Below are 21,567 nucleotides of genomic sequence, written 5' to 3'. Positions count from 1 at the left end.
AAACACCTCACAACGAATGACCGTGAGAAGCAAAATTTCGTTCAAGGCTCCCGGTCAAGGACCCGGATTGCTGCACTTATTCCTTCCCTCTTAATTAGCGTTTCCGTAGAGCGTGGAAAGGTCAGCGTTGACTATCAACGAGCTCGGCTCCACACGCTGTGTTTCTGTTGGGAAGTGCCCTTCAAGGCAGCTGCGGAGAGCATACGAAACAGCGACATTCTAACCACTACTGCAGGTGAAAAGACGTCGCTGACCTTTCCTGCGATCGCCAGCGCAGCGCATCGGCTGCTTCGCAGACGGCGGCGTCAGCTGGAACAAACATGTTTCCTTTGGCTTACACAACGCACGCTTGAACTTTTGCTGTTGTGCTGTTGCAGAGCCGACGCCCAGGCGATGGAGACGGTTTCAGAGGTGAGAGTCGCCGCCTTTTGCTGCAACCTCCGTCCGCATGTATTCCGGCTACGTCGGGTATACAAGCTACAGTTCCATAGAATATTGTCAGGTCCGATCATGCCAGCGTTAGAAGTCAAGTGCATCGCTTATCCTTGTGAGCTCTTATTAGGCTACAAAATTTCAGGAAGTACTAGGAAGTGTCATGAAGTCCTGCCAAGAAGAACTTTATGAATATCAGATAAATTGGGTAGCGGAGACATCCGAAAGCAGCCGGTGAGCACCTATCGTGAATCGTCCACTTGAAAGGGGATGGAAGTAATGCTGAAACATGGGAACATTGCTGCCTCTTGTGACAACTGCGTGTGTTAAGACGCAGAGAGCGTTCCAAACACGGAACGTCTTCCTATTAAGCGTGATTTTCAGGGAGGAATGGTTTATTTATAAGTTTTCAGAGGCTGTTTTTATTTCCTGTCAACAAGGTAGCCTGCCAGCCTAAGAACTGGCTTACCTTCTTCTCTTTCCGCCTGTTTCTCCCTCCTCCACCATTGTTTCTTCAGCGTAAGATTAAGCAGTGTTCAGAACTAAGCAGGAAGCTTGTTTTTTTTCGCATAAGATATCAACTTCACATAACGCGTTCCGCGCTGACTTTTGATGGCAGACGATACAGAAGCGCAAAAGGATGCGGGTGACTTTGTTTTGCTTAATGCGCACTATAGCTGAGGAACTAGATTTCATACGCTCATTGAGGCTATATTGCAGGCTGTTGCTTAAGAGCGTTGCATCGTGCCTCTTTTCCAGATGCCATGTTCTATCGCGATGAGTCATTCGCTTTCGTGTATGTCAAGTGAACTCATGTAAACTGCGCGCTTCATTTGGCCCCATATGTGGATATATTTATGAGGATTTTATAGTCGTAATGATTAATGATGCAGTATTATAACAATTGTCGTTTTTTTAATTTTATTGCAATAGCTTTAATTTGTTCATTGTGCGACGCCGCACAATGAAGAAAGCTGGGGACAAAAAATGGCGCGGAAATTATGTCATCATCATCTAACTAAAAATTGTAGCTCTCCATAACTTTCGCTTAAGGGACGTTACGGCGCAAGCGTGTGGTAGTACGTTTCGTATAAAGCACTTAGTAACTGCGCAATGTTGCGATGTGTTTTAATGTAATCACGATGCCGCAATGGGAGGGGTAAACATATTCGCTGCATACACCGTCGTCGGCGCTCCGGGAGGATCAGAAAATTTAGACAGGCTGCAAAGCGTTGTGGTTGTCACAGGGTAATCTACGCAAGTACACCGTGACAGGATCGCTCGCTAGCATTGGGGAATAAGGGGAGTACATTCTCGTTCACTAGTTGTAAACGAAGCTACAAAAGTCTTGCAGGATTTCCTAGAAAGTTTCCAAATTGGCAAAAAAATCGGAGTCCTTCCAATACTGTGAGGACGGAAGGCAGGGGCTGCGGCTGCACGTTCTGCGGCAGCGGCTTGCGTCGTATTCGTGCCCATTCGATCTTCTATGCGCGTTGGAGCTCCTTCACTTCCCGTTGTTCTTCCTCCGAGGGAACGACACGCCTCCGCCCCGTAGCGACATCAAGGGGCAACTACTGATAAGAACGCTAGCGCGATCTCTTGCGTCAAAGGACAAAGACAGTATCGTGGCACTTGTGCAAGAGGCATCGGCGATGGCGAGGCCGCCGAAAATTGTTGTCCTGCGCATCATTGTGTCCGCAGAAGCGATACAACAGAACCTATTGAAACACAGCTTCGCTGCAAATTTGTCGTTGTGCTGGGTCGGTTCTACCTCGTACCAACGCACTTCCTGGGTGGTCGCTCCATCTAACGAGATAACAGGGAGGCCATCAGAAGAGAGCGGAGGGCGATAGGCCGCGAAGGTAGTATTGCTATATTGTGTGGCACCAAATAGCAATAACGGGGCACGGAACCTGTCTTCACCGATTTGCTTGCCGTGTAACTGCGCCAGTCGCGTTTAGTGATAATTGCAGTTTTATCGACCCTAGTCGCCCCTGTGACGAGGGTATTAAAGAAGAGCGTCGACGGGAATCTGCAGCGAATTTGGATTTTTGAAGATTGGTGCAACGTTGAGACAAGCACGTTTGGCTAGAAAACATTTGCGAGCAAACGCGCTGGATGTTTTTGTAAGTCGTCCGTTCAACAATTACCAAAAATAATCGGCGCATGCGCTCAAATTCTCTTTCGCGAATCGTCCAATGGATAAGTTGCGAAAGAGAACGATATTGCACCTAGGCAGAGCACGTGGACATCGTGTGAGTCATCATGAGAGGATGGAAAGAATAGTCGTCATAGTTGTCGACTGACGTGTGAAGCGCGTCAGCCGAACTGAGACGTGCTGGTGCTGCGCGTGTTAGTCACATCCTCCGAGGAGCAGCGTATTATGCAAGCATCAAGACATGGCGCCTAGGGTGTGACTGCAACGCTAATAATGAGGGCCCCAAATAGGTCGCCAGACACAACGTCACTTGATGCTCACCGTCATTCTGTTCTTTTGATAGTTTCTTGCCGCTACGCTTGCACTAGAACTTATCAGGGGCGAAGCTTTCGTCTATGCCAACTTTGTCGTACACTGTTAAAAGCCGGCGGATTCTAATTAAACGCTGGGAGAGTTGACGTCGGACTGACGACGCGCGATCCTGTGCGCTGTCTCACGCGCGCGTTCTGGCCAATTTCTGAAGTTCTTGTGAGCAAGGTAGCTCTTTCTCTCTCTCTCTTCATCTTCAATGACGGCCTTGAGAAATGACGGCAACGAGAAGCTGACTAACCACAGCTGTAGCTTCCCCGCAGCCGTTACAGAGTCAGAAATAAATGAGCTTATTTCTGTTCTGTTGGTTGGTTATTTCTGAGGAATCTGACATCCCACCAGTATTGACAGGATAAGTAAAGAAAGCCCTAAAGGGAATGCAAAGAGGCAAAGCAGCTGGTGAGGATCAGGTAACATCAGACCTGTTGAAAGACGGTGGAGAGATTATGTTAGAGAAACTGGCCACCCTGTATACGAAGTGCCTCTCGACGGGGAGGATACCAGAATCTTCGAAGAATGCCAACATCATCTTGATCCATAAGAAAGGGGACGTCAAAGACCTGAAAAATTACAGGCCCATAAGCTTACTGTCGGTTGTCTACAAGCTATTTACAAAAGTAATTGCTAACAGAATTAATACGACATTGGAGTTCAATCAACCAAGGGACCAGGCAGGATTTCGTACAGGATTCTCAACAATAGACCATATTCATACTATCAATCAGGTGATAGAGAAATGCGCGGAATACAACCAACCCCTATACATAGCCTTCATAGATTACGAGAAGGCATTTGATTCGGTGGAGACATCAGCAGTCATGCAGGCACTGCGGAATCAAGGCATCGACGAAGCCTATATAAACATAATGGAAGAAATCTACAGCGGATCCACAGCCACTATAGTCCTCCATAAAGAAAGCGACAGAATCCCAATAAAGAAGGGCGTACGGCAGGGAGACACGATCTCTCCAATGTTATTCACCGCGTGTTTACAGGAGGTTTTCAGGGCCCTAGATTGGGAAGAGTTAGGGATAAGAGTCAATGGAGAGTATCTCAGTAACCTACGATTCGCTGATGACATTGCATTGATGAGTAACGCGGGAGACGAATTGCAGCTCATGATTACTGAACTGGATACGGAAAGTAGAAGAGTAGGTCTGAAAATTAATATGCATAAAACTAAAGTAATGTGGAACAATCTTGGTAGAGAACAGCGCTTTGCGATAGGTGGCGAGACACTGGAAGTTGTAAAGGAGTACGTCTACTTAGGACAGGTAGTAACCGCGGAGCCGAACCATGAGAGTGAAATAACTAGAAGAATAAGGATGGGTTGGGGCTCATTCGGCAAGCATTATCAAATCATGAATGGTAATCTACCACTATCCCTCAAGAGGAAGGTATATAACAGCTGCATCTTACCGGTACTTACCTACGGAGCAGAAACCTGGAGACTTACAAAGAGGGTTCAACTTAAATTGAGGACGACGCAGCGAGCGATGGAAAGGAAAATGATAGGTGTAACCTTAAGAGACAGGAAGAGAGCAGAGTGGGTCAGGGAACAAACGGGGGTTAATGACATCATAGTTGAAATCAAGAAGAAGAAATGGATATGGGCCGGGCACGTAGCACGTCGGCAGGATAACCGGTGGTCATTAAGGGTAACTGACTGGATTCCAAGAGATGGCAAACGCGTGAGGGGGAGACAGAAAATTAGGTGGGTAGATGAGATTAAGAAGTTTGCAGGTATTACGTGGCAGCAGAAAGCACAGGACCGGGTTGATTGGCGGAACATGGGAGAGGCCTTTGCCCTGCAGTGGGCGTAGACAGGCTGATGATGATGATGATGATTTCTGTTCAACTTTCAAATAACTCCATGCCCGGGCATCTTAGCCACCATGCCCACAAACTTGTTTCTACGAGCAGTCAGTTAGTGCCCCGCATCGAGCGGTCGATCTTTTAGTCTTCGCGCTGGCATCCGTTAGCAAGAGCTCAAATGGCAGAGCGGCTGCACCGCGAAGATTTCGGTTCTGGGTTCGAAGTCGGGACGAGGATGGACTTTTAGTCATGTCGGAAGTACGAATACAGACAGACGCCTACTCACGCTTACATAGATTTCGCGATGTATTTCCCACAAGGCACAACGACGAATGTCCTTGGTGCGACTGCACCCCGACACCCGAACACATAACGTACCAGGGCAAACAGTCTTCAGCTGACGCCGACTCACCGCTGATTAAGGACAGACTCGTATAAATTGGTCGTGGGAGGCATGATTCTCCAAACTGGACTTGGTAAGCCAATTGGCGACCCTTGACCAGGCCCGGCTATCCGAATAGCCAGCGCAGCGCTGGACGACGGGCTCCACCTACAGTAACCAGGGAACCTTATGTTTATTAAAGTTGTTTCTCTCTCTTTTTCTCCCTCTCTATTTCTGAAGATCCGTATTGTCTTCCGTATTCGCTTCGTGCCCCAAACGGGCGGATTAAGAATTTCTGCTTCATGGAGACCTCCCACCTAAGGTAGAAACGGGAATACACCGCAGTACCACTTCGACCAATGAACGTTTATGCTTCCTTACATAAGTGATAGAGTAAACAGAAGAGTGCAATTCTCGGCGGCACCTCATTTCACGATTCACCTCATTTCACCTCTCACACACACACACACACACACACAACTTCAAATGCAGCTGGAGCTTTCACACACACACACACACACACACACACACACACACACACACACACACACACACACACAACACACACACACACACACACACATGTGTGTGTGTGTGTGTGTGTGTGTGTGTGTGTGTGTGTGTGTGTGTGTGTGTGTGTGTGTGTGTGTGTGTGTGTGTGTGTGAAAGCTCCAGCTGCATTTGGAGTTTAGATTTGGATTGTTGGACCTGTTAAAGGGACACTAAAGGCAAATATTAAGTTGACGTTGATTGTTGAATTCGCGATCCAGAAACCTCGTAGTGCTACTTTTATGCCAAGGAAGTGCTTATATCGAAATAAAATCACTTTTTAGCGCTCTGGATCGCGTTAGCGCACTTCAAGTCACCCGCCTGAAATCCGACTTTCATACGTCACTGCTGCCGTGCCCAACGTTGCCCGCCTTTACTGCGCGGCCGCCGACACAAGTAGCAGCAGAGCGAAAGTAGCGGGACCCACAGCAGCAACAACGGCTTTCGAAGCCATCGAAGCTTGCCGCAATCGCCGCGATTGATGTGGATGAAGAACTTGACAACAAGATATTGGCTCGCGACCCTAGGCTCCAATTCAGCGACGTGAGCCCCGATGAACGCGGTATGCTGCTGAGGGCTCGTAGTGCCGGCGTCGTTGCATGCGGCATTTTGTCGAACTTTCTGTCAGAGCGACTTTCACGAGCACGCGAAACACATGCGGCATACGCGATCCCGAAACTACCACTGAGACGCGACCGCGTGAGCGAAGCAGGCCGCCGGGCGAAGCGCAGTTGGGCGAAAACGGAACCTTTGAACCACGCGCGCGTTACCCATGGAAACGCCACAGAGGTTCTTTTTTCTATGAATCAAACGGAAACGAACAAACAGCATTTTATTACGTCTTTTGATGCACGGAAGGTTCTTTTTTTATTGCTGCTAGTTTGATTACTAGTGATTTATTGTAGGCAGACTCTTATACGTCATCGGGATCACTTCGAAAATGTCCCACTCGTGGCGCTCATCATGTGATACATTTAGCTTAATTTCTCGGTAAGTAGGGCACTGCTCTGGATAATGCCGTTTTAGAAGTTGCCATACATTGAGCTTTAACTCTGGCATAATCTGTTATTTTCCTTTAGTGTCCCTTTATTATACGCCACTGAGAAACATGAGCGCACTTTCAACGATCACAACCATGTGGTCCATAACTTTGTGATGTCTACTACAGCGTGACATTTTCTTGGAAAACCTTTGCCATTTTTGGTGACTCATGGTCAGATTCAGCTGTTAAGGCCCTAACGCCATCCGACGTATTAAGTGCTCTGTTCAGACGCATTCTTATATGAACACACATTTTAAGCTGGACCGAACCTGGTCCTTGCGCCATTAAAAACTGCATATAAATTATATCATCATCACCTTTTGAAGAAAACCGGTACAAAGACAAAATTTAGTAAAGCAATCAGGACAGTGGGCCTCTTTTTTTTTATTAAATGTGTTTAAGGAGAGGTTGGCGCCTATACATGGCTCCGGCTACTCCTCTTGCCTTACTTATTATTTACCGTCACGAACTTATACATAAAAGTACACTCACTCACGGCAATGTCCATTGAAAAGGAATGTTCAGACATCATGCATAATGTTCACGTGATGACAACAATGTCCACACACAAGACACAAGACACACAAGAATCGTTTGCACTTTGCCGAAGAGTTCAACCCACAGTGCCACAGTCATTTGTATAGTGCGATCACATCACATAAAAGTCACTGGGCATTGCCCACACTTTAAACACATTTTAAACACAGCTGTCTTGAATCAATCTTGAATCAAATATGAATCAATATCTTTTTGATATTCCCGACTCTTCTAAAAACTGTACTAGGGCGCGTGCAGCAATGTTTTGAAGAGTTTCAGTTGGCCATGGACCCAATACTTTTGCTAATGATAGCGGCCGTCTGTCCAATCTGTTTAGTGTTTGTAAGAATTTTTTACGGGGAACAGCATCGTTTATTTGTCCCTGAGGTTCCAGGACTGCCCGAGACGGTGCGTTGAGCCAATGACCGCTCCTTATACAGTGCTTGGGCGGTGCGGTACTGTCGTGGACGGATAATCGAAGACGCGTTTTACCTCCCGTGTACAGAATCCTACCAAAATTCGTTCAAGTTGTAAACGTTAATAAACTAATCCAAATTGCCACCCTGTTGCACACGAGAAGCATTTTGTGGTGAGTCTCAGAAAGCGTAAGGGGAGGAGTGTTTCTAGCTGCAAAAGACCAAGCTTTGCAATGGTCTTCCTCAGTGGCTCCTTCCAAAAGCCACTTATCAAACGCGGTACATTGTGCAGTTTATTACATCTAGTAACAAAATCATTGTGCGGTATCTGAATGACTTCGGCCAACAAATTTATCCTTTCACGTGTACTACAACCAGGTATTACAGAGCAACATTACGAGAAGCCTAATCACATCGCTCCTAAAGGAATCCCGGCAGGTCCGACGCACTTTGTGTATCAATTTTACGGTGAGCAGTCAGCATAATATTGATACCCATGACAGCGTAACCTTCTCCGTCATAGCTGGAAGTGGCGCTGACTAACACTCCCAGTTTTACATGCACAGAAATACACAAAAATTGGGGGACCCTTAAGCTTCCCCTTTAAGAGTTGAACGCGATAGCGAAATCCGGCCCCTAGTGCGCACTTCAACCACTAAGTGTACTCTTATTAATGCGTATTGTTACACACCCACGCACACAAACACACACACGCGCGCTCGCGAATGGTACAAGTTTTTGATCTAAAGCAAGAGTCGCATGGCCTCGAAGATACACGCCGCGCGCTCGCCATCTCAGAGACCATGAAGAGTCTCACAATGCCTCAGAGATGGCAGCACATTGATCAAAGCCTCCTCTAGAAAGCCGGCGTTGGCTTGATATGTTACCTGCTAGATGGACATAGTTGTCCATTTTCAGAGCTGTTTGAAAGTTCGTGTGTGTTTTTAGCGGCGATGGCTGCACTATCCCGGCCTTTTTCGACGTAGTTTGATGGCCTCGCAAATGCGCCTACAAATCGCCGAATGGGCTCGTTTTCGTCGTGACACCTGCCGAACAAAATGCGTTAAGGAGACTCCTCCTACTACATGACATTTATGTAGTGTTTGTTTCCGAAGTAGCTGCTAGTAACATCGTGGCTTTGTGGTAGGACACCTGCATGCCACGCAAAAGGCCCGGGTTCGATCCTCAATAAGACCGAAGATTTTATTTCTTATTTTATTTGCTTCTTTCTCGTTTTTTCGATCAAGAACTATTTTTCACTCACAACCAACGGTGCCGACACCGACGTAAACGCCGACACCGACGTCAACGCCGACACCGGAATTTCTGCGACACGAGCTCTCTAACGCTATCGCGTTAATAAAGTAGACGGCAGGACGGCCGCTGCTGTAGCTAAGTAGGAGATGGATGCATAGATGGATGCTATGAGCGTCCCCTTTATAACGGGGCGGTGACATGTCTGCCACCAGGCTCGAAGAAAAAAAAACTTCCTTGTTTCCTGTTGGCCTAATACCTTATCTACATTGATTAAATCTATGTTATAATATACCAAAAAAATATAAATTCATGGTTCATCTCTCTGCCTCTTAAGGCAGAATGAGCTTATTTTTCCCCATTATTTATTTTTGTACTTTTTGTCTACTTTTCTGCCACCAGTACTCTAACCGTCTCTTACTTACTTCTATCGCGGACGTGTTCAGCATTCCATTGTTGTCCCTAAAACCCAAGGCTTCGTGTAGAATCGTGCCCACACGTATACCTGGGTGAATATCGCCACATTCAATCAGTACATGTTCCATCGTTTCGTTAGTTCCCCCACAGCATGTACATTGTTCTTCTTCGTTACTGAATCTCGCTTTATAACTACGCGTTCTAAGGCAGCCCGACCTTGCTTCAAACAGTAAAGCGCTTCCCCTTGAATTATCATAAAACCTTTCCCTCCTTATTTCGTTTTTTCCCTTTCGATAGTTGCTCAGAGCCGGCTTCTTTTCCATCGCTGCCATTCAATAAGTCCTCTCCGCCTCTCTGACCTTCCGCTTAATGCTCCTTGTTGCCATATCGCCCGCACTGCTTCCTGTATATTTACTGGTGAGCCTCCTAGTTCTTTTTCTCCACTGCGTGTCAACGCTTTTTCTATACAAATACCTGAAAACCTTCTCTGCCCATCTACTCTTCTTCATTTTCCTCAGCCTCTCTTCGAATCTCATTTTGCTCTGAGCATCCCTCACTTCAAAGCATGTCCATCCCATATCACCCTTTACAGCCTCATTTGTCGTCTTCCCGTGAGCGCCCAACGCGACGCGGCCCACCGTCCTTTGATTTACATCCATTCCTGATTGTACCTCTGACTTCAAAATGTACAGCGCTATCTGTCGACAATTCCATGAGCTCGATCGGCGATGTTTTGTTGGGCGCGAAAACGAAATCAGTCGGATATTGCAGCCTTTCAGGTGCCAGCTATTGGTTTTAAATGCGAAGCATTTCTTAGCGTACCTCAGGCATTTGAGCGTTTCTATCTGCGTATCTGTCTATCTATATATCTGTCTATCTAGCCGCCTACGTCTGGGTGCTCTCCCGGTCGCCTACATAAGTTGTAATATACCAAAATTTGCATAGCATAGGACGAGTGTGTGACGAACACGATTCACTGGTGCTAACATGGATAACGCAAAATACCCGTCGCACACGTCATGAAACCCTTTCCCTCAGTCACGTGTGGCTCATACCCGTATGCCAGAGTTCATGTTATGCGGGTATGTGCCACAGCTGATAACAGTCTCAATCAACGCAGTAACCGCGAATATGCACATTGACACGTAAGGAAAGTGACAATAATAGTTTTGTTGGGGGTTTACGTGCCAAAACCACAATAAAATAATGAGGCACGCCGTAGTGCAGGACTCCGGAAATTTGGGCCATCTGGTGTTCTTTATCGTGCACTCACACCGCACAGTACACGGGCCTCTAGCATTTCGCCTCCATCGAAATGCGACTGCGCGGCTGGGATCGAACCCGGAACTTTCGGGTCAGCATCCGAGCACCGTAACCACTACACCACAGCGGCCAATGCAAGGAGAGTTAGGGAGCTGAAGACAGAGCACCCCTGGAAGACGCTCGGCTATCATCCACTCGTCCTCGTGGTTCGCAACCTCGACCACGTGGATTACGCAAAAACCGAGGTCAATGCTTCCTACAATAGGTAGAGGACCATGCCCCTCATGATTACCGGTGACTTCAGCATTGATTTATCGAAACACAACAACGCCTGGTTCTTAGACGGCATGAAATATGGCTTGGATGTGGACAGGGCATCACAAGACCTGGGTTACACGTGGTCCGCGGATTCCATCAGCTCTACTATACGTCGCACGTCATTATGCTTTGACCCCTCGTAGCCGCAATCACGAACCGATCCGATAACAAGTCCTGTCCAGCTGCTTGAGCTCACTGATTACGGTGATTATCACCTTATTCAAGAACTGCCAAGAACTCCTTCCACACATGCGCACGGGTTCGTGAAACGTGTGTGCGTTCTCCGTCATAACTGATAAGTAAAAGCATAACAAGTGTAACGCAACTCTAAGAACTGCAACTGTGAGTGTAACGCACGTGTAGTGCGAACGCGCATGCCACTCGGCTGTCTATGTCTAGGGAATCTTTTCTGAAGAAAGCTTACTTCCGAGTAGCACCCGTCCTGTGCATCTGTGTTCCTTCATTGTCCTATTCGAATTCGCCCTATACAGTAATGAAGAATGTAAGCACTACATATCAGCTTACTGCCTCCGGTGTTCGCAACAACTATGTTGCTGTTCGCATCGTTAAGCAACTCTAAAAAAGTTGTTATAAAACACGTGTGCGACTCTTCAAAATATGTGTGTGCGTATACCATTTGCGCATTTATCTAACGTCATTCCGTAACGTTTCGCTCAAGGTCAAAAATTGCGACCCAGTCCCCTTCCTGCGCATGCTTCGCATAACATTGATTCCCACGGTACATGGGGCCAGCCGATTTTTTATCTTCGGTCTCCGTTGACTTCCCAATGCTTCGTGCGCTGTTCAGGCAACGAGAGAACCCTGACAATGCCGGAAACAAGGTAACACAATGTTTAATAGAATTTATCAGTTACCTGAACGAATAGAAAAAATTTACCGGCGCGAACTTGTTTCGCCAACAAGAACGGCACTGTGCTTTGGTTCAGATATGATCGGCGCACGCACAAACGCCCTTCAACCTCATTTGTTATTTCTCCGTGCAATTTAGTTGCTCGCCTGCAACGTAAGCTGGATTTGCAGAACAATATGATACGATATATGCATTTTAAAATAGACGATCCAAGTCACACACGCACGAGAGAGCATTAGGTTCATCAACATTAACTTGTCGCTGTGGCAGATCGACGGAAGTAATGAGGCAGTGCAACAGATGCTGCTGCGTGTGTCCGGGGTACATCAGTGCCGCCACATCAGACTCGATCGGCGCAATGATTCCAACAGGCATCTCCTTGCAGGGTTCGCAAAGAACTGTGCGTCGAAGCACATACTCCGCACATGCCGCGTCTGCCCTTCGCTTTACAGTCCCTTATCCCTCCCCTTTTATTTTAACACGAAGGTGTTTTATGCCGGGGTCCACCAAGTACATCCGTTAAAGATATGACGTGGATAAAATGGACGCCAACGGGTGAGATAAAAAAAACATGGCTGATCCCTCCGTCATAGGAATCGGTATAACACGAAAGTGAAACATGTCTTCATAGAAGTAATGCTTATTGTGTACTGATATATGCGAGCGTGTTAAATGTCTATTCCTGTTTGGCAGCTATAGCACCGTTTGACTTGGACGCACCCATGTTGACGCCTAGTGGCATGTCTACATCGCGACGACAAATATATATATATATATATATATATATATATATATATATATATATATATATATATATATATATATATATATATCCTGCGTTTTTGTACTTTACATGTCACCATGGACATTGCAGCTGACACAAGACGGCGATGTGCTATGCTGCGTATTGCCCTGGTACTGCTCGGACGCAATCAAGGCGAAAGCTTGCGTTTTTTATATTGGCCTCGAGGCCCACCACTGGAAACACCGGCGCCACCGTCGGCGTGACGTACTTGGCAGGATCACGTGGTCTCCGCGGCCGCGTCGGCTGCTTGTGGCGCACTGCCGCGTGCTTTGAAAACGAGTTTCAAGTCCCACATGCGCTGCGGTCTGTTCAAATTCGGAAGTTTTCTCTCATTTTCTACTCAATTGAAACCATTGTAATAGAGTGGCTGCCTCCGAAGGCGACGAACATGGGGCTCTACCGCTCGGTGCCTCAGCGCCGCGCTTACGCAAAGGAACCCAGTGTCAGAATGCACTGGTAACCGCGGGACAAGAAGCAGCGTGAAGCATGGGTTGTAAAGCTAAGAACCGGCAAGTAGCCATCCGCTACGAGTCTTGTGTGCAACAAGCACTTCCGCGACGAAGACTTTTGTTACTGCGTCGGGCCTGCGATGTTCGGTGAGTAGCAGACAGCGCGCACTGAGACGATGGCTCGCGCGCGCTTCCCGCCGGCAAATGATGCTTATCTGCCACAGGATGGTAAAAGCGATACATTTTACCACGTGCGATGCCATCTCAGAACCCTCCAATGCGACCTCTTGATCGTCGGCCCCGTGCTCAGCGTCCACAAAATCGGCTGCAGATGCGCAAGTCATTGTTTAGATACGTTGAATTAAAAAACGCACAGGGTCTCTTATGCATTCGTTAAAGATGACTAGAAGGCGAAAGCCATCTTCTTCTTGTCAGTCGATGTATTGATTCTCCCGCGTTACTGTATTTTCTTTCTTTTCCTAGGCGTCGCATGCTACTACATGATCGGTCTCGTAGACTGGTTCTCCTTCCACGAGCAATCTCGAAGTGGTGAAGCTTTGGTCTATGAATTTGTTGATCACAGAGAGCGGCAAGTTCACTGGAATGCAAATGGAACGATAATAAGGAGCATTAAAAAAAGGCGTCGCATTTGCTCACGTTTTGTGTGAGCACCAAACGAAACGAATGTGCTGAATAAAGAAACAGAAGCAGCGGCATATGCCCGCTGAGAAGACCGATCAATACGCAGTGCGAGACAACTTGTCAAATGACATTGAAACGTACCCGAATTTAGACCGAAAAAGAAAAAGAAAAAAACACTGAATCCTCGGGACGGCAGATCGCAAAGTTGTCATGCGCACCGAAGCCGCAGTTGTAAGGAAATCGTTTTTGAACTGCTCTGATAGCGTCCGCGCAACAGTAGTTGTTTGTTTACTAACAAATTCTCATGTTTTGCGGCCTAAAGTTCACAGCGCGGTGCCAAAACGCGCTCGTAGCAAAAGCGAAACCATCAGTAAGAACATACATGCAGACGCTCATACATGCATGTAGAGGCACCGTCAGTCGTCGCGAACCCGTGCGATCGCTGGCTTGAGGCTTCTTTCTGTTATGCTCCGTTTGGTTATACAGGCAGTCTACTCTAACGAGATATTTCCCATAGTTTGCACTCAGCGAGTGACTACCTTTCACGCAAGAAGCCGGTTCAGGGGTCTCCAACGCGGTGACAGCGTGAAACGGGTGCTCGGTTTTCTGCGAAGAGACAGCGACTGTAGACTATCTTGTGCTTTCAGCTCGTCGAAAATGATTATCTTGACAGTAAAGAACACAGTTCATTTCGAAAGTACTTACAGAAATGCCCTCGAGGGCTTCCGCGAGGTGTTTTTGTAGAGCGCCGACAGCAAAACCTATGGGGAGCGCGCCGGCGGCATCCTGCCTAGCACGCAATCGAGGCGCGTCCGATAGAGGGCGACTCCGTAACTCCTCGAGGCCAATACCTCTTTTTGAATCATGGTTGCTGCCGCGGAGAGCATACTGATTGGAATTTGTTTAAAGAATGGTTTCGGAGTTTCAATTTCCACTTTGGAATGCAGGTAGCCTCCACGGATCTGCCTTCTGTGGTGGCGGCGCAGGGACTCACCTGCTTCAGCCTTGGTGCGGCCGTACTGCTTGCGCGCCAGCAGGTTCGTCACAACAACTACCCGTGCGCCCCCGGAGGACCGCGCTTCACGTTGCTCGACGTCGCACAGACGGTGAGTTCACGTTACCGGATGTTGCCATTTGCAGGCACGCTCTTCAGTACCACGCCTGGAGTGTCGCGTCTTGTGCACGACATAAGACGTGCGCTAACGGTTATCGCGTTTATCTTAGCGCGGATGCAGCAGTGCGACGAGGGTGGCAAAATGCCTTTGGCGGTCAGTGATAGTTGCAATGTTATCTGGATAGTCAAACAAAACCTGGGCGATAAAGCGCTGCTAACATTGAAAAAAAAAATAACATTTTATTCCCGGGGATGGTGTTACTTATACAACCCAAAAACTACGTGCACAGCGTTATCACTTTGAACGTACGCAATGACTAAATGAAAATAACTTCAGAGCGTTTCATCAAGAAGACATCAAGAAACGAGAATGATACATTGCAAATGTGGACGAGTAAGCAGCCTCAGCATGCCGTATTTCATACGTGAGGCAAGTGGCAGCCGTGGATTTTCGGTGGTTTGTGCTGAGCCTTCGCAAAATGTCAAGGGCTGTAATGACAGACAATAAATGAGGTAATAGCGATATGTTCTTTGAAAACTACATTGTTGGTAATTTTATGATCGTACCATTGTTATTCAAAGAGAATGTGAAGGTGAACGAGTTCATCTTTTTAGTTTTGCCCTTAATTCTTACGCTCATAAGAGGGCTTGACATTGCTGATCTCAGCGAAATATTTTCTTGCGGCCACGCATGCGCAATAAAAGCTCCAGAAACTCGCGATGTTATGTGCTCGGCTCCTTTAACGCCCATTTATCGTAAAGCCGCACTGCCACCCAGCATAGGGCGGAAGGCCATCCGCCCTGTGCGAGACGGCAGTCCGTCTTTAGAATAAATAGGCCCTTAGACGCCAAAGGAATCATTTTCACCGATCAATAACAATAAAAGCCGTAGCAGACCTCTTTCAATATAAATATATGACACCAAAAAGAGGTGCTGCGCGAACGTCAATGCGGCATCGGCACCTGCCCTTCCTCTTTGCGCCTCTTCTGGCTTACGATGAGTCCTTGCATGGCAACAGTGGCGTTTTTGTTATTATACACGGCGTGTTTTAGGCAATATAGATTTTCTCTAAAAATGCTACAAAAGTAAGGCGCCTGCCGTCTTCCTGCAGGAACTTCTCGTGATGGTGGAGAGATTTCTAAATATAATGTATAGAGAATAATTACAAAACCTTGTTAATTATATTTTATGACCAGGTTGAGATTAACGGGTCATAGGGAACGTTGTAGACTGTCACAATTTATTGCATTGCCATCAGTTATAATTAAAAAGATGTGTACTTAATTTGAGATATTCATCAGTGAATTTTAAAGGATATGTGGAAATTGGCAGGCAAGAAAGGTGGCCACTCTGTTAAGTTAGACCGGAACTTCCCGTGACGAAGAAATGACGTACTTTGAACGAAGGCACATCGCGGCAGTATCTTTCATTTTGTATAGGTAGTCACGAGATGCTCCGCTAACTGTAAATGTAGTTGCAATTGATTTTCATTAGCTGCCAATACGTGACTCGTTTTTTCTTTTCAGATTTTGGCCTTGTGCTCCGCGGTGCTGGCCTTCCTCAAGGGAATTTATGTATTGGAAGGGAAATGGTCGCTCGAGTTTCTGAACACATCGACTCTGCGGTTGGCTACTTCAGCCTTCGCCATGGCGGCCACATTTGTGAGTACCGCATCGTACAAGTCTGGCAAAATGGCTTCGCGAAGTCGTGTCCGGCTCTAATAAAACATATGGGTATATTTTTTTCGCTTAAACATTGTGACACTCTCCGACTAATGGGGGTTGCTATAGAAGGTTCTTTTTCGGGTTTTGTCGCTTGAAGAAAAAAAAACCCTCAAATTTTGATATAGTGGAGAATCCCTCACCTTCGCAGCATGACAGGCGTTACGCCGTCATACATTTTGTATGAACAGCGAGTACCATTCATGCTCTGCTTAAATATTTTCTTGGGCTGCGCTAACTGCGTACGGCATTTATCATTTCTTTTGTGTGTGTGTGTAGGTCACTCTGTGCAAAGCACAAAACCTCTGCGCTAAATGCGCCTTCTGAAATTACCAACAGAACACATAAAACTCTCACCTGGCCCATGGTAGTGTTCGAAATAAGTGCACGGCGGCAACTCCGTAAAACTGAAAGAACAGGGCAATACACGCTTTGACATAGCTGACGTCAAGTCCAACTTTGTTGCGTCGTAGTGGCCGCTCTACTGTCACTGAAATGTAGTCTCGTGGTTCGGTTTCCAGCTGTGTCGCATACTTCAAAAACGACAAATCGAATGGTTTTAGTTAAGTGGTACCTAACCTAAACGAGAAACACAGGCAGGACGCTTTTCTTGTCTCTACAAGCATAGCTTTGTTTTCTTTTTTCATGGGTAGCTTCTCAGTGGTCTTTCCGTTGCGAGGCACCCTTTGAATCGTTTGTTGATCACGTGATCAAGAGCACGCGCACGTCGTGCCAATTCCTTGCTTCTTACTTACGTGTTTCACAAGACTTTCAAGTTTATTTTAGGGCTATGTTGCCGAATGTGGAGAGTACAGTAATAAATTATGGGAACGCTAGAACGCCGCGTTCACCTCTACACTTCTACAGCTTTTGCGATAATTAGGCTGGTTTAAATAAACAGCAGGTTTTTCGCCGCCAGTCGACCCGCTCATTGAATCACTCCACACTCAGATTACCTTGCTGCTGGTTTTCCTGGGGAGGCTTCGCCGCAGCCTTCCGCCGTCGGGCCTCTGCTGCGCTCTGTATGGTGCACTGACAGTCGCCGCCGTTGTGGACATGGTTCGTTTTCTGGAGCGGATTCACAACGCAGAGGTAATGTGTTTGACAGCGTGATACTAGTATTGCTTCGGCAGGCAGTTGATTGATTGTTTGGCTGATCGATGAACTTCCGAAAGCAACCCCAGAGTTTCATTACGGAGGTTCTAGACGGCTTCAATTTATTCTGTGTTGTTACAAAGTTCTTTAAGCTGAAACGAACGTAAAATAATTCCCACCCACCGCTTCGTAACACGATGCTAACTGCGAAGTCCACACGGATTTTTCGGAGAGAAAGCTCTTGGTTGCGCAAAAATTCATCCTGGACCGGGATTCAAACCCGAGGCCAACGTCTTTCCGGGGCTGTCGCTCTGCCATCTGAGCTAACCAGAAAAGCATAGCGTTTTAACTGGCAGCTCAAAGCACAAGGACTCTGAATGAGTTGCGACAATCAGTGTCCCTGGCATAGAAGCGTTCAGTCTCAGGATTCCACATAAATTTACTGCATAGCATCGTGCTAAAAATATATACGTGATAATATTTCCTTTGTCCGACTTGTATGTTTCCGCAGATATATAGAATACTCAAGGGAAGTGAATATATTGGTTCACGAGGGGTTCTTCGCTTTACCCTCTGATTATAGCATGCGTACAGCTTCTGAGGCCTGAAACTGAACCTGCAATCTCGTACTTAAACAGAAAACGTGATTTACGACGCAGGACATCCACATTACTGACGTGGAGCTTCAGAGGCCGGTGATAGTGGTGAGTGTTTTGCTAACGTTTACCACCATCGGAAACTTCCTCATCGCCGGTCTCCAGGACACCGTGTTTGCCAAGTCCGCCACTGTCAAGGTAAGATGCGCGATAATGCGTTAATCGAATCCAGTGTGCCGGTTCTTTTGGTGAAACATGCTGCCATAATCATTCTCGAAAGTGACGGCAGAAAGCAATATCTGCAGTTGCTGGCAGTAGGCAGATGGGGCACGACGTTTTGCTGCGTGCCTGTATTGGTCATATCATTACATATACTTTTTCCTTTTTCCGTAATGAAAGTTGCGTCCCGCGATGTTTGGTCCTACGAGATTACTTAGCATGCGAAGAAAGTATAGGACCAGCGCGCACAATACTCGGGTAGGGAGATTTCCGACTGGTACGGATTTTTCAGGAACCTCAGGCGTACAGGCGGTGAATGACACCTGCCTTCCTCGTGATTTTTGGGGAATTGAGCAAAGCATTTTCTTTACATGCTTATAAATTGGCGCTTCATATCACGGCGCTGTGTGCTGATGCATAACATAGCGGCCGGAAACCAACAGTGTACTGGTATGTTTGCCATGCTTTTTCCTTAGAATGGCTAATCACTGTATAATATGTAAACGTGGCAGACAGAACATACCGGAGAGTGCACCTGCTCTTGAGTACGAGTAATCGGCTAATTGAAGATAAAATCACAAATTCTAATTCAACCACGAACTCCTTTCAGATACCATCCGGTCCAAAGAACGAAGATGACATGTCGCCCTTTGGAAAGATTATTGTGGCGGCTCTCTTCCCGTAAGTGAGCGCTTACACTTCAAGTTAACGGAGCATATGTGCGATGAGAACAGCTGCGCCATTAATGCACGCCCTAGACATTTGCCTGGCAGCGCTACCGTATCCTCGACGCCCATTAGGTCAGCGCCGTAAAGAGTGCGTTGCGCAGAAATTTCAGAAAGTGCGGAAATGTGTGTTACTCTTGTCACAGCAATTGTGTAACCTTCTCCATCTTCTGATACCTTGTCACTAATTGTTCTCCTAAGCTACTTTGCTGGTGTGGAGCTACTTCAGTGGTGTAGTTGTTCTCCTAAGCAACTTCGCTGGTGCGTCAAATACTTCAAACAAACGTTAACGTCTTTGTAATGACATACGTTATCTTTTTTCTTCTGAAACAAACAACTAGAAAACCAAAGTAAATAGTATGAAAACGAAGCGGAAAGCACAACTAACGAAGATGACAGGATTACTTGAGGAAATAAAGTAACGCACGCATACACGAATACAAGATGAGAGAAACAGACAACAATTTTCATTTTCTCCTTTCCCGCGCCCTAACGTTTCTCCTGATGAATCTCTACCATCTAGCTGAAATTTATGCTCTTCTAAGCGTGAGTACTTGATGCCTGTTGAAGTCGAACGCACAGTACTACCATATGATGCATGCGGCTAAAAGGATATAAACGGCCACTCGGTGACATCGCAGTCATGTTAACCGTCACTATCAGGACTATTTTTGGTATGCGTGGACAACTGAACAATAAAACTGACGCAAAAACAGCCGCCGCTGTTTCTCTGGCCCGATAAAATTAATTTTCTTTTATTTTAATATATATGGAGTCGAACGCACAGTACTACTGCCATATTTCAGTTGATATCTACTTATTTTTTACTCGCTTGCTATCCTATTTGTTCTCAAGAGGTGTTGTTAACTCAAATATTGAGCTTCTACTCTGCCGGTTCTTCAGAACGCTTACTTTGACATATCAAGGCTCGAAACTATATCACCGCTCAGAACAGGCGGCGATCGCACGTTGCTGGTATATTTTGTCGCATAATTTCAATTACATGGCCGCATATTTAACTGTAGTACAAATCAATGCGTCACGGCCTCCGTTGTCCTGCCCAGCTCAACGACCGATGCAATGTAAAAGTGGATCAGTGAGAAAGAACAACCCGCCTATCCGAAACGTGAGCCATTTAGCAGGTATTGAACAACACGAGATGAAGTGTCGGACGAAAGTAATTCCTGAAAGTCACTGAAATTTAAATGGGTAATGACGAGTAACCATGAATTTCGCCATTCTGCACATAAATACCTACACTAAATATACACTGCATTCAGGAGTTAAAATGTAGTTTTTATGACATCATGGAGAGTTAGTTAATGAGGTCACATTCAGCAGAGTGAACAAATTGTTATGGTTGCTGCGCCAGTGATGCGTTACGTTCCACCACACAAATAGCCATTGGCTTTAGAAACATGTATATGGCAAAGTAGCAGTACAAGTTACACTGAAAACAAAAACAAAACAAAACCAATAACCGAGAAATCAAAAATCCTGAAACAGCGTCTTTCAGAACTCTCCCCACAGTGCCGCTTGGACTGCATCCGTTTGTGTTATTTTAAATGCAGGCTTTTCCGAGAGCAGATACGCGGGAGCAAAGACATGGACTCTGCATTTCCGGAGCTGAGACGTGGAATGAGGTGCAAGGATCTGGTGACGTACCTGAACACATGCATCACACGCGGGTGAGCTTGGATATTTTAGGATATACCACAACCCATCGTTCGTTGCCTTTATGAGAAAGTACATCTCCGTGCCTTCTTGAAAACGTCCACACGCAACTACCAAAACAGGAGAGAAGGGGTCCCATTGTATTTTCTTTCCTCAGTTTAATTGGACGAGCTTGCACTCGTTCCCTGACAGAAATCTTATAGGCTAGACGAAACTTCGAAAGCAGTGTTAAAAAAGGCGAAACTTTTATCAAAGCATTCGTTAGCGCTTCAGACAATAAAATATGGAGAAAATACACCTTGGGTGTCTTTAAATGTCACAGAATTAAAATTGTTTTACGCTTACTGGAATGTATCTCAACCTAGAAGGTGCCACAGTGATTGCGCAGACTCACACTATGCTGGATTCGCGGTACACAAAAAATAACTTCAATATAATGTATGAGCATTGCATAGTCATAATGACTACATTATTTCTAACGCATCTACCTCTGAGAGCACGCGAAAGATTAGCAATTCTTCAGTGGCAGCAAACGGACTTCGCCGCCTAATAGGTAACCACGACCCCGGCTGGTTTTTATGGGTCTGTTGTTGTCTTAAATAAGCTTCTATGATCAGATTAAGAAGTTTGTACGTATAACGTGGCAGCAGAAAGCACAGGACCGGGATATTGGCGGAACGCCTTTGCCCTGCAGTGGGCGTAT

The 21,567-nt window shown here is 46.4% G+C and overlaps 1 protein-coding gene across 1 annotated transcript in view; it reads left to right on the top strand.

Moving 5' to 3' along the window:
- The first annotated feature begins 287 nt into the window (after positions 1-287).
- LOC119372544 (ATP-binding cassette sub-family C member 3) overlaps positions 288-21,567 on the top strand; it is a 172,193-nt gene continuing 150,913 nt past the window's right edge. The window contains exons 1-7 of the mRNA XM_037643025.2: positions 288-411; positions 14,667-14,825; positions 16,361-16,495; positions 17,507-17,647; positions 18,310-18,444; positions 19,076-19,146; positions 20,762-20,878. Coding sequence (XP_037498953.1) covers positions 394-411; positions 14,667-14,825; positions 16,361-16,495; positions 17,507-17,647; positions 18,310-18,444; positions 19,076-19,146; positions 20,762-20,878 — 776 coding nt within the window. The 5' untranslated portion in view covers positions 288-393. The remainder of the gene's footprint in view (positions 412-14,666; positions 14,826-16,360; positions 16,496-17,506; positions 17,648-18,309; positions 18,445-19,075; positions 19,147-20,761; positions 20,879-21,567) is intronic.

Source organism: Rhipicephalus sanguineus, chromosome 10 (genome assembly GCF_013339695.2).
Source record: "Rhipicephalus sanguineus isolate Rsan-2018 chromosome 10, BIME_Rsan_1.4, whole genome shotgun sequence".
NCBI classification, from domain to species: Eukaryota; Metazoa; Arthropoda; class Arachnida; order Ixodida; family Ixodidae; genus Rhipicephalus; species Rhipicephalus sanguineus.
Note: the sequence above shows the minus strand (reverse complement) of the source record. Positions and strands in the feature narration are given on the sequence as shown.